Source organism: Erinaceus europaeus, chromosome 1 (assembly GCF_950295315.1).
Source record: "Erinaceus europaeus chromosome 1, mEriEur2.1, whole genome shotgun sequence".
Taxonomy (NCBI): Eukaryota; Metazoa; Chordata; class Mammalia; order Eulipotyphla; family Erinaceidae; genus Erinaceus; species Erinaceus europaeus.
In genome coordinates this window covers 31754570-31768128 of record NC_080162.1, presented here as the reverse complement: position 1 = coordinate 31768128, position 13559 = coordinate 31754570, and the positions used below count along the sequence as shown (strand labels likewise).

At 37.5% G+C, this 13559-nt stretch overlaps 1 protein-coding gene across 6 annotated transcripts in view; it reads right to left on the bottom strand.

Moving 5' to 3' along the window:
* PPP3CB (protein phosphatase 3 catalytic subunit beta) overlaps positions 1-13559 on the bottom strand; it is a 63548-nt gene that overhangs the window by 14934 nt on the left and 35055 nt on the right. For 4 of the 6 annotated variants that reach the window (XM_007520321.3, XM_007520323.3, XM_007520322.3 and 1 more), the window contains exon 10: positions 7452-7529. In XM_007520321.3, the coding sequence (XP_007520383.2) occupies positions 7452-7529 (78 nt within the window). Of the gene's footprint in view, positions 1-561; positions 589-7451; positions 7530-13559 lie in introns of all 6 variants that reach the window. The other 2 variants (XM_060177434.1, XM_060177340.1) reach the window with 1 other exon arrangement.

Genomic DNA, 13559 nt, shown 5'->3' with positions numbered 1-13559 from the left:
TAATGAATTAATATAAAAATTTGTTTTAAAGGTGATTATCATTTTAAAACAGCTAAACTGTAGAAGGTATAGGGGAGGATGGCTATAATGAAGTATATCCATATTTTCAGCCTAATTTATATAATGATAAAATGACATGTATACTATGCTGATTTCAAATATTAAAATTCACTGGAATATAAAACACTGTACAAATCAGGATTTTAAGTCAGTCTATAAACACTTCATGCATAATATAAAAGTAAATGTCCACAGTATAATTATTTGGGGGAATAAGACAGACAATAAAACACCCTAATCATGCAGGGAAAAGTACAAAACATTACAAATAAGAAAAGGATGGAATTTTAAAACAAGAGGAATGAAAAAAGAGGGAATATATTTCCATGCACAGAAAGACAGATATCTTGGAATATGACTTCTAAAAAACACCAAGTTCTAATTCAGATAAACTAAATTTGCATAAGGCCCAAGAGGACTCTGCATAAACAGTATGCAATGACATGAGGGTAACTTAATGAAGTCATATTTCAAAACAATGTTACTCTGTCTGGTCTGTACCTTTTTTATTGCCATATATGAGCCGTTCTTCAGATGGAGAGTCCAGAAAAAAGGAAGTGAATGATGGAGAAAAAGGTGGTTGAGACAAATAAAAAGATAGAGATTTAACTTGGCAGTGATACTGAGAAATGAATGTAGAAAGAAAGGGAGAAAATGAAAGCCTTCATATTTGAAATTTGGAAAATGTAGTACTATAGGATCTGGTAAATCAAAGAGGAATGTCACTAGGTAGAGATCTAAAGGAAAGACTTCTTAAAAGATGTGTATTTGGAAGAAATCAAGGACAGGCGACTAATATTTGATGACAGTAGACAAATTAGGGACAGGAAAAAATGTGAAAACATATAGAGCCAATAAAAGACTATGCTAACAACAATTGCACATTTATATTAATACCCCCCCAAGGAAATGTGTTACCCATGAAAATATGCTGAGTGAAAGGAAATGACACAAATGAGATACAAACTCATGGGGTTCTTCAAGGACATCAACATCTGCAAATCTGTAGTATATACAGAGAAATAAAACTTTATAAACTATCTCAGTAGGAAACCTTACCCACTCCCAATAAAGGAAAGGCTAAGCTTCCCACACTGAATAATGAGAAAACACAATTTCTTGAATTTGAATTGTAGAGCATTTGCACATATTCAGGAACAACATTATGTGCTTTCTGTTCCCAATTCAGTCTGGGAGTTTGAGGGATATTTTTTTTTCCTTTCAGAAATAGCAACAGACTGTTGCAAAGCAAGTAATAATTCTAAAGAGCAGGCAGCAGAGATTTTTCATTTCAGCTTTTGGTATCTTCCATTTTAATGCTAAGTTACATGACTCTACTATAGGAAATACAAAGGTTTTAGTAAAATTTTAACATATATAGATTATATATATTCTTTATCAAACTCCAGGCAAAAGATAAATATCTGAAATAGTATGTATGCATTCTAATATCACAGAAATCAGAGTTCAAAATCTCTTTAATGATTAAATAATACTTCTAAAAGGAATGCTATATACATATATAATGTTTGCTTTTAAGAATAATCCTCTACATACGTTAAATAATACAAAATACTAAAGATCATCACTTAAGTCATCTTGCCCCTTTATCTACTCTCAGGCTTGAGTATATAAAAACTAGTTTTAACTTTGAGAAATTGTTGATTCTTTCTCTCTTTTTAAAAATGTTTATTTATTTACTTATTGGATAGAGATAACCAGAAATCAAGAGGGAAGGGGATTACTGAGAGGGAGGGTTACTACAGAGACACCCACAATACCGCTTCAACACTCACAAAACTTTCCCCCTTCAGGTGAGGACAGGGGACTTGAGTCAGTGTCCTTGCACACTGTAATGTGTGCACTTAACCAGGTATGGCACTGCCTGGCCCCAATTTTTTCTCTCTTTACCTACAAAAAAGTTAAGCCCTCATGGCACCCCTATGGCAGTCTCAACTCCACCAAATTTTCCAAGTCATATTTCTCCCCCGGCCCGGTGAATAGAATGATTCCACTGCTAAGTAGTAGAAACGTGGAAAAAGAGTACAGATGGAATGCCATCATGGCTAAAAGGAAAGGCGGGAAGATGGATAGATAATAGGGAAACAAGTAAGGAAATATGAGTATATAAAGGAAGTAAATCTGGTTCCAGTAGCTATTTTCTCTTTTCCATCCTAGTATATACTCTAGTCTCCTCTCTCCCATTAAAAAAAAAAAATTATTTATTTATTCCATTTTGTTGCCCTTGTTTTACTGTTGTAGTTATTATTGTTGTTGTTGCTGTTGAATGGGACAGAGAGAAATGGAGAGAGGAGGGGGAAGATAGAGAAGGGGAGAGAAAGATAGACACCTGCAGACCTGCTTCACCGCCTGTGAAGCGACTCCCCTGCAGGTGGGGAGCCAGGGCTTGAACCGGGATCCTTATGCGGGTCCTTGTGCTTAGCGCCACCTGCGCTTAACCCGCTGCTCTACAGCCCGACTCCCATCTCCCCCATTTTTTAGTGTTCCTCTAACTAAAACAAACAAACAAAAAAAACCACTCTCATTCCTTTATACAACTCCCAATCCTACAGTCTTTTTTTAACATTTTCTTGGAATTCTTCTTAACCAGGTATGGCACCTATAATTTGGTAGAGGAAGAGTGAGAAAACAAAGAGTTACTGCACCTGCCATTCTGGTATTCAAAGGTAGAACTCTATTATACAAACAATGCCATAAATGGTGCTTACCAATACATTAAGTTACTTAAAATTGAGATAGAATTTTCATGATCTCTATTCCCTCAATCTAGAAGAAGGTAAGAAAAATCTGAAAAATTAGATGATACTTTTACAACTGCATTATCTACTGGGTTGTCAGAAAAGTCATGATGCACTTCTGCATAGAAAAACATAAAAAAAAAAATACATCATAACCTTTTCAACAACCCAACAGTATGTTACTGAACCCGAATACCTAAATTCTAAAATAGACTCACTAATCTACACTCCTTTAAAGATCAAATTTGGGGAGTCGGGCTGTAGTGCAGCGGGTTAAGCGCAGGTGGCACAAAGCACAAGGACCAGCATAAGGATCCCGGTTCAAACCCCGGCTCCCCACCTGCAGGGGAGTCGCTTCACAGGCGGTGAAGCAGGTCTGCAGGTGTCTATCTTTCTCTCCTCCTCTCTGTCTTCCCCTCCTCTCTCCATTTCTCTCTGTCCTATCCAACAACGACAACAACAATAATAACTACAACAACAAAACAACAAGGGCAACAAAAGGGAATAAATAAAATAAATATTAAAAAAAAATTTTTAAAAAAAGATCAAATTTGATTCATCCTTATACAGTAAGAATGATATAATAAGTGGACGAATAAGATTAATCATAGATAGAAAAATGTTGAAATACATAAAAACTAATTAGAAGGAATAAACATTTATATTTAATCCTGATTAAGCCCCCCAAATTATTCAATGTCTAACTTCATATAAACCAAATGCTGTAGTAAATGTAAGAAAATGTTCCCCTTTTTATTAATAGAAAGGAATAAGGCACTATTTATCACTACTCCTAACTAACTTATTAGCAACATTAATGTAAAACTTTAAAGGAATAAATGTAAAAATAAGGAGGATAAATAACATTTTATGCAAATGACACATATTTCACAGTTAAGAAACACAAAATAAAAATTGCCACAAAAGTAAGTACTGTTCACTGTTATTGAGCCAAAAAAACAAAAAAAACATAAATATAAAACATTTCTTTATACACAAAAAATACATTAAGAGAGATGGCAATTGTAATATAGTTGTAATATATATAATATAAGAATACAGAATACTTGGGGCTGGCAGTGGTGCATCTGGTTGAGTACACACATTACAGAGTACTAGGACTTGGCCCCCCATCAGTAGGGGGGAAGAAGCTTCATAAACAGACAATTTCCTGCCTCCCTCTAAATTTGTCTCTATCTAATATATAAAAATATAAAACAGGGAGTCGGGCTGTAGCACAGCGGGTTAAGCGTAGGTGGCGCAAAGCGCAAGGACTGGCATAAAGATCCCGGTTCGAGCCCTGGCTCCCCACCTGCAGGGGAGTCACTACACAGGCGGTGAAGCAGGTCTGCAGGTGTCTATCTTTCTCTCCCCCCTCTGTCTTCCCCTCCTCTCCCCATTTCTCTCTGTCCTATCCAACAACAACAACAATAGTAACTACAACAATAAAAACAATAAGGACAACAAAAAGGGAATAAATAAATAAGTAAATAAATATTAAAAAAAGAAAAAATATAAAACAAATAATACAAAATACTTAAGTATTCATTTAACTTGGTAGTAAATTTTAAAAAGACTATACAATGATAATTGAAATAACTATATATTATACATATCAGAGTATAGTAAATGAACTAATTATCAGAGTAAGAGCTCTTGATCTTTGTTTAGAAAATTAAGTATTTTAAAAAAACTACATAAATTCACACCTGACTCATTTAAAACTCCTATTAGATACTTCATAAACACTGAAAAATTAATAGAAAAATATCTGAAATGATTATGAGGCTATATACCCAAAATTATTTCAGTCATTTTACCATATGTATGACATTCTGAAGTAGGTACTCTTTTTTTCTTTTTTTTTAAGATTCTAGCTTTTCTTTTTCTTTCTTTTTTTTAAAGATTTTATTTATTGATTAATGAGAAATGATAGGAGAGAAAGAACCAGACATCACTCTGGTACATGTGCTGCCAGGGATTGAACTTAGGACCTACCTCATGCTTGAGAGTCCAATGCCTTATCCACTGCACCACTTCCTGGACCACGTAGGTACTCTTTAATTCTCATTTTGAAGATAAAGAAACTGAGGTTTATGGGGCTGAGTGATGGCTCACTGGGTTAAGTGCACATAGTACGCAGCACAAAGACTGGTACAGAGATCCCAGTTTGAGCCCCGCTCCCAACTGGGTGGGGGGGGCCGCTTCACAAGTTGTGACCCAAGTCTGCAGGTATCTATCTGTCTCTCCCCATCTCTCTGTCTTCCCCACCCTTCTCAATTTCTCTCTGTCCTATCCAACAGCAGCAGCAACAACAACGAAAAAGAAATGGCTGCCAGTGGATTCATGGTACAGGCACCAAGCCCCAGTGATAACCTGGAGGCAAAATAAATAAATAAATAAGTATTTTAAAAAAAGAAAGAAAGAAAGGGATAAAGGAAGGAAGGAAAGAAAAGAAACAGGAAGGTTAAGTACTTGCCTGAAGCCACAGTCATTATGAGAGAGCAGAATCTGAACCTAGGTCTAGTCTAACAAAGGTGGTAGCAAAACAGGTAAAAGAAATATCTAATGAGGGGCGGTGGCACACCTGGTTAAGCGTACACATTATAGTGCAAAAGGATCTGGGTTCAAGCCCCTGGTCCCCATATGCAGAGGGAAAGCTTCATGAGTGGTGTAGCAAGGCTACAAGTGCCTGTCTCTCTCCCTCTCTATCTTCCCCATCTCTCTCCATTTCTGTTTGTAACCAATAATAAGCAAATAAACTATTAAAAAAAAGAAATATCTAATTAAAACACATGATGAAATGTAACTGAACTAAAAACTACACAAAGGAGAAAAATTAAAACAAGAAAAATAAACATTATTTATTAAAGCTTATTAACTAAACAAAAAAAATGTTATAAATATACTTATACAGCCCCACCTGCAGGGGAGTTGCTTCACAGGTGGTGAAGCAGGTGTCTATCTTTCTCTACTCCTCTCTCTTTCCCTTCTCTCTCCAATTCTCTGTCCTATCCAACAACAATGACATCAGTAACAACAATAATAACTACAACAACAATAAAAAAAAAATCAAGGGCAACAAAAAGGAAAATAAATATAAATAATAAAAAAATATATATATCTATATATTATTTTTTTTACTCAGCAGAGCCACACACCAACCCTACAAGCACCTATCTACCTGCTACCAATAGGTGGCAAAATCAAACACTATACACTCACCTTCTGCTATTAACAAATGGGCTTACAACAATGTTTAAGGATGAAAATTTTGTGTAAGTAGAGATATTTTTTTCCTTAGCATTGTTAGAAATCAGAGAAATATAAATTAAATTATTAATTTAGCAGTATATAGCTATCTAGCAAAATAAATAAAATGATCAAAACCCAATGAAGTGGGATATGTGGAGAAAAAGGTTTATGAATTCATTGTTGGAGGCACTTCATAATGTTCAATTGTTCTGCATAGTAAGCTGGTGGTTGTTAGCTAAAATAATGAAGCTAGAATTCTTTATATTCTTTCTCTTCAAGAAAACTATTTAATAAAACTATAGTACAAATATATTTATAACATTCTTTTTATAAGAAAAATTACAACAACTGAACACCAAATAATATGAGATTAACCATGAAAATCTCGCTATTTTACCAATATGTAAAGTATCTTTAATACATGGAAACATTTATATGTTAATCATGTCTATAAAGAGTTGCTTCAACAAAGATGTGGGGAAATATAAAAGGAATAGTTTTCAGTTTACAAACTTGTATTTGTTTACTCAGTTAATTTTAACCCATACTTTTAAGGTTTTAAATCAATATTTTAAAAGAATATTAAATTTGCTTCTATACTAGTTTATACGATAGATCACATAAGCTTGTGGACTTAGAGAAGAGCTAACAACCATATACAACTTGTTCCTTCCTTTCTTCCTTCCTCCTGTAGGGAGAGAGATAAAGGGAAAGACACCTGCAGCACTGCTTCACTATTTGTGAAGCATCCTTTCCGCAGGTGGGGATCAGGGGCTTGAACGTAGGTCTTTGTGTACTGTACTGTGTGCCCTCAACCAGGTGTGACATCACATGGCCCCAGATAACTTGTTTCTATGGAAGAAATGTTTTCTAATTTTTGAAAAAAAATCAACACATGGCTTCATAGGACATAGCCACTGAATAACTGAAAACAGAATACTTTAGCTTTTTGGAAGGAAGAAATGACAACATCATTTGAGGTTCAGGCATTTTTGTGATATATTAAGAATACTATATGAATGAATCAAAAATGTATTTTTATTCTTCTTTTTCTAAGCAGTGTCCATATGCATAAAGAACCACATCTTTTTTGTACCTTTCAAATTTCCTTTCCTTTTATTCTTTCTTTTTAAATTTCTCCTTCCCCAAAATTCATTTATTTCCCATACCACCAGGAAAAAAAATCAGCAAAATTATTTTAAAGACTTTTCTACTTTAAAATCTCAAAATAAGTTATAGATGAAAAAACATGACTTGTTATTAATCAAATAGCATAGCTATTTGAGAACAATGACCAATTTTGCAAAACTGTTTACTAAAGACAGGCAGTCAGAGTACCATTGCACAATAAAAAAATAGTAAAATGAATAATCATACCATCAAACTGGTCTTCACCTTCAGTCATCAGTTCATCATCAGAGCAAATACTCAGAACATTTACCAACATTTCTGTCACTATTGAAAAAAATATGTATTAGTTGACTATACTCAACTGCATGTATGTATATACAAATATTCATATAAATGGTAAAATAATTTTTAACTCAAGAAAACTAACACATTTTGACAGCAGGAATGATGGAATTAAAAACTATAATGCCTTCAAACTGAAAGGAATTTAGTGAATAACAGGTTTGAGAGACTCTCTATGGAATAAGTTTGAAGGTCTCTCAAAAATAGATAAAGCCCCCAGAGAGATAAAGACAGAAATGAGTAACATTCAGATCTATGTATTTAATACCTTTATTTACAGATACAGCATTGTGGAGTCAGAGGAGGAAAAACAGCATAATTGTTCTGCTTCAAAAATGTCCCAGGATTCTATCATTTGAAAACTGGCTGCAGAGCCAGGGAAGCAGCATAGTGGTTATGAAAAAGACTTTCATGCCTGAGTCTCTGAGCTCCCAGGTTCAATTCAGAGCTGATTAGTATTCTGGTTTCAACAACAACAACCACAACAAAACAGCAGCCCACAGGTGGCACAGTGTACTCTCAAACTTTAGGTCCTGGATTTGATTCCTGGCATTGCATATGCCAGAGTGATACTCTGGTGTTCTCTCTCATAAATAAACTTAAAAAAAAAAAAAAACTGACTCTTGCAACTCTCCTGAAAATTAGAAAAAATAATCTATAGTAACTATCTAACAATTTGAATCTATAGGTTTTTTTTTGTTTGTTTGTTTTTACCTCCAGGGTTATTGCTGGGGCTCAGTGCCTCTACTACAAAGCTGCCCTGAATCTAGTTCTTTACTAGGATTAACTCTCCATTACCATTCCACAGATGTTCCTTCTCCTTTCCATTTGCTTCTAGGGTTCAACTCTACTGGTTTTCTAAGTTTTTTTTTTTTTTTTTTTTTAGATATTTATTTTATTTTTGAGAGACATGCAGATAGAGAGAGACACAGAGAGAAACACCAGAGCACTGCTCAGCTCTGGCTTATGGTGGTGTGGGGGATTGAACCTGGGACTTTGAAGCCTCAGGCATAAGAGTCTCTTTGCATAACCATTATGTCTTCCCCCACATCTTCCAAGTTTTTTAAACCAACCCCACCACCCCCAAATTTGGAGAGTCTCAATTCTATTCTTTCTACATGTTCAATCGCTAGCTGACTTATTTGCCTATTGCTATGTAATTTAAATGTTACTTTTTTGAGGAGGATTACAAAAATATATAGACAGCCTTGAATTTTAGACTTTGGATTTCTTTGATGGCTTTTCTATCAGACATCTTAAACCATGTTGTTTCTCTTACTAGAATGAAAACTTGATGAAGTCAGGAAGGTGTTTTGTTTTTTTAATTAATGAAAGGGAGAGAGAACTAGAGCATCAATCTGGCACATTTGGTGCTGGGGATCAAACCCAAGACTTTATGTTTGCAAGACCAAAGCTTTATGTACTAAACAACCTCCTGGGCTCAAAGATTTAGTATATTTTATTTATTTGTTTTCACCAGAGTCCTGCTCAGCTCTGGTTTATGGTGGTGCTGAGGACTGAACCTAGGACCTTTGGTGCCTTAGACATGAAACTTTTCTTTTTAATATTTATTTATTCCCTTTTGTTGCCCTTGTTTTATTCTTGTAGTTATTGATGTCATTGTTGCTGGATAGGACAGAGAAATGGAGAGAGGAGGGGAAGACAGAGAGGGGAAGAGAAAGATAGACACCTGCAGACCTGCTTCACCGCTTGTGAAGTGATGCCCCTGCAGGTGGGGAGCCTGGGGCTCGATCTGAGATCCTTCTGCTGGTCCTTGCGCTTTGTGCCACCTGCGCTTAACTCGCTGCGCTACTGCCCGACTCCCGATATTAAAGTCTTTTAGCATAACCACTGTGAACTTATACTTCACAAGTGGTAAAGTAGAACTGTAGGTATCTCTCTCTCCCTCCACCTCTCAATTTCTGTCTCTACCCAATAATAAACAAATAAAAATGGGGGTTGGGCGGTAGCCCAGTGGGTTAAACACACATGGCGTGAAGTACACTAACTGGTGTAGGGATCCCAATTCTAGACCCTGGCTCCCAACCTGCGGGGGGGGGGGGGGGGGTTGTTGCTTCACAAGTGGTGAAGCAGGTCTGCAGATGTTTTTCTCTTCCCCACTGTCTTCCCCTCCTCTTACGATTTCTCTCTGTCCTATCCAACAATAACAATAATCAAGACAAGGGCAACAAAAATGGAAAAAATGGCCTTCAGTAGCAGTGGATTCAAAGTGCAGGCACCAAGCCCCAGCAATAACCCTGGAGGCAAATAAATAAAACGAAACAGTATTAAAACCTTATATTTAAGGTTGACTTTTCAACAAGAGTGTCAAAACAACTCTGTGGGGAAATATTTATAGTCTTCAATAAATGAAGCAAGAACTATTTATCCATATAAAAAATGTTAGAGCCCCTTCTCTTCACATCATATTAAAAAAAATAATCAAAGTGGATCAAAGACATAGGTATAGAGGGAAAACTGTAAGTCATCCAGACTGGGTTTAAGTCACCAGTTCCTACCTGCCAGGCAGGGATGGGGAGGTGGAGAAGTAGGAAAGGCGCTTCATGGATGGTGGAGGAGTAATACAAGTATCTCTCCTCTCTGTTCCCCTTACCCCTTCCCCAATCTCTCTCAGTCTTACCAAAAAATAAAGTAAAGGGGGGGAGGGTTTGCCACTGGGAACACTGGATTCATTATGCAGTCACTAAGCTCCAGCCATAACCCTAGTGCAACTGAAAGAGAAAGAACGAGAAAAGGGGGTGGGGAGAGAGGGGGACAGGAAGGGAGAGAGAAAGAAACAGAAGCAGAGACAGGGAGAAATGAAAAGATACCATAGTCTAAGTTCAAGCCCTGGCATCATAGAAATGCCATGGTTGGCAGCTAAGCTATGTTACGGTACCTCTCCTCTATTTCTGTTTTTTCCCTTTCTTCTGTCCCACCCATATCCGCCAAATGTGAAACTGGGCCAGGGAAATCACTCAATGGTACTGCATATATGCATGAAGTCCTGGATTCATTTTTCAATGCCACATTACAAGCTAGAGAACTGCAAACAAAAATCACAATGAGATGCAACTTCATATCCAATATTATCACTGTGAATTTAAAAGACACAAGGGGGTCAGTGAAATAGCTCACTTGGATAATGTGCTGTGTCACCATGTGTGTGGTCTAGGTTCAAGCCTGGCCACCACATGATGGAAGTTTTGGTGCTGTGGTCTCTCTCTCTCTATGTCTCTATACACTAATCAGATAAACAAACAAAAAAGATAGAGGTGATAAGGTCAAAGTGAGAGTACAGTAGGTAATATGCCAGAGCGTCATGGGGGACCAAGGTCTTGAGTCTATTAAGGTGTGTACTCTATAGGTGAGCTATCTTCCACACCCCTGATGAGTAATTATCTGCATGTGCTTTATAGTCACTTGTGTATCTTCGCTGGATAAAACATTTAAAAAATATTAATTAATTTATGTTCCCTTTTGTTGCCCTTGTTTTTCATTGTTGTTGTGGTTATTGTTATTGTTATTGATGTTGCTTTTTCGTTTTTAGGACAGAGAGAAATGGAGAGAGGAGGGGAAGACAGAGAGGGGGAGAGAAAGGCACCTGCAGAACTGCTTCACCTCTTGTGAAGTGACTCCTCTGCAGGTGGGGACCTGTCCTTACGCCAGTCCTTAGGGTGGGGCGGTAGCCCAGTGGATTAAGCACACGTGGCACAAAGTGCAAGGACCAGCGTAAGGATCCGATTCAAACCCCAGCTCCCCACCTGCAGGGGGGTCACTACACAGGCTATGAAGCAGGTCTGCAGGTTTCTATGTTTCTCTCCCCCTGTCTTCCCCTCCTCTCTCCATTTCTCTCTGTCCTAGACAACAACGAACGACATCAACAACAACAATAACCACAAGGCTACAAGAAGGGCAACAAAAGGAGGAAAAAATGGCCTCCAGGAGCAGTGAATTCATGGTGCAGGCACTGAGCCCCAGCAATAACCCTGGAGGCAAAAAATAATAATAAAAAAATAGACACTGGGAGAGGTGGATTTGAGTGCTAACACGGAACCCCAATGATGGCAATGATAAATAAAATAGAATAGTATATCAAAGTATAGCAGGCAAAGGAGGACATCAAATGAAGGTAATTTTTTTTTTTATATTTAAGGATCAGATGGATTTGCTTAATTAAAAAATATTTGTAATAGGAGAGAGGAGGAGGAGGTGGAAAAAGAAGGGTGGGGTGAACACCAGAGCATTACTCTTGCATGTACAATGTCAGGAAATCAACGCAGTCTCCCATACTTTAAAGTCCAATGTTCTGGGGCCAGGCGGTAGGTAGCACAGTCGACTAAGTGCACATAGCTCGAAGAGCAAGGACTGGCACAAGGATCCAGGTTTGAGCCCCTGACCCCCACCTGCAGGGAGGTCACTCAAAAAGCGGTGAAGCAGGTCTGCAGATGCCTGGCTTTCTCCCCCTCTCTGTCTTCCCCATCTCTCTTGATTTCTCTCTGTCCTATCCAACAGCAATGACAGCAATAACAATAATAACAACAATAATGATAACAAGAGCAACAAAAATAAAAAATATATAGCCTCCAGGAGCAGTGTACTGCAGGCACTGAGCCCCAGCAGTAACCCTGGAGGAAAAAAAAAAAAATCCAATGTTCTATCCATTGCACACCTCTCAGACCACAGATTTACTTAATTTTAAAAAGTTTAGTAGAGTTTGAAAAAAACAGTAACTATCTGAAAATACACAGAGTTTCTAACTTGAGGAACTAAAGAAGCAGAAGGGTAATAGAGTCCAGGAAAAAATTAGAAGCGGTATACCTGGATAGAAGGTTTGCTTCTGCAACAAACCAAGAATTTAAGTGAATTTGTTTATAAAGCAGAGAAATAGTAATTAGAGAAAATGCCTACTAGTGAAATTTTTTCTGAGAATGAGGATAGTGGCTAGAGGAAAGTTTCTATTTAAGAAACAACAACAGATGATACTTTGAATAATCTTTTTTTTTTTTTTAATATCACCTAGTGTTCCAATGAACTCTTGTAACTTTTTTTTTTATATTTACTTTTTCTCTCTCTTTTTAAATTGTTGTTGTAGTACTTTGAATAATCTTTAAGGAACTGGGAGAAACAGACCAGTGATGTAAAGAAAGTTTGGGGGTCCTGAGGAAGATGGGTCCTGAACTTGGGGCAGCTTAGAACGTTCCTACACATGACAACAGAATTTGAGCTCAGACCTACAGGGATGCAGAGGTTACATAGGCTCTTAAGCTGAATATGGGCCCCAGATCAAGTCGATGAGGTTTATAATCAACATTTAGACACCCTGCCCATATTTGGTAGCTATTCTCTTCCCTGATCCAGCTTTCTAGCCCTCTTTCCAGCCATGACATCATCTCCCCAGACAATAACTTGGGTCCACCTGCATATCAGATGTCAGGCTCAGGAAAAAACTATTATAGTCGGGAGTCGGGCTGTAGCGCAGCGGATTAAGCGCAGGTGGCGCAAAGCACAAGGACCGGCATAAGGATCCCGGTTCGAACCCCGGCTCCCCACCTGCAGGAGAGTCCCTTCACAGGCGGTGAAGCAGGTCTGCAGGTGTCTATCTTTCTCTCCTCCTCTCTGTCTTCCCCTCCTCTCTCCATTTCTCTCTATCCTATCCAACAATGACAACAACAATAATAACTACAACAATAAAACAACAAGGGCAACAAAAGGGAATAAATAAAATAAATATTAAAAAAAAAAAAACTAGTATAGTCATGAGTCCTTTGGAATATAACTAAAATAGGCCTACGAAGCTATCTTCAAAACGGAGACTCCAAGTCTTCATCTGCTCTATTCCAGCCTGTAGGTTCATGATTAGTCAACAATTTGTTTGGCTTTATATGCTAAATCTTTTTTTAGCTACCAAGTTCCAGTTGCTACCATGATACCAAACGGACCTTCCTGGACAGACAACCCTACCAACGTGTCCTGAAGCCCCACTTCCCCAATGCCCTGGCCCACTAGGGA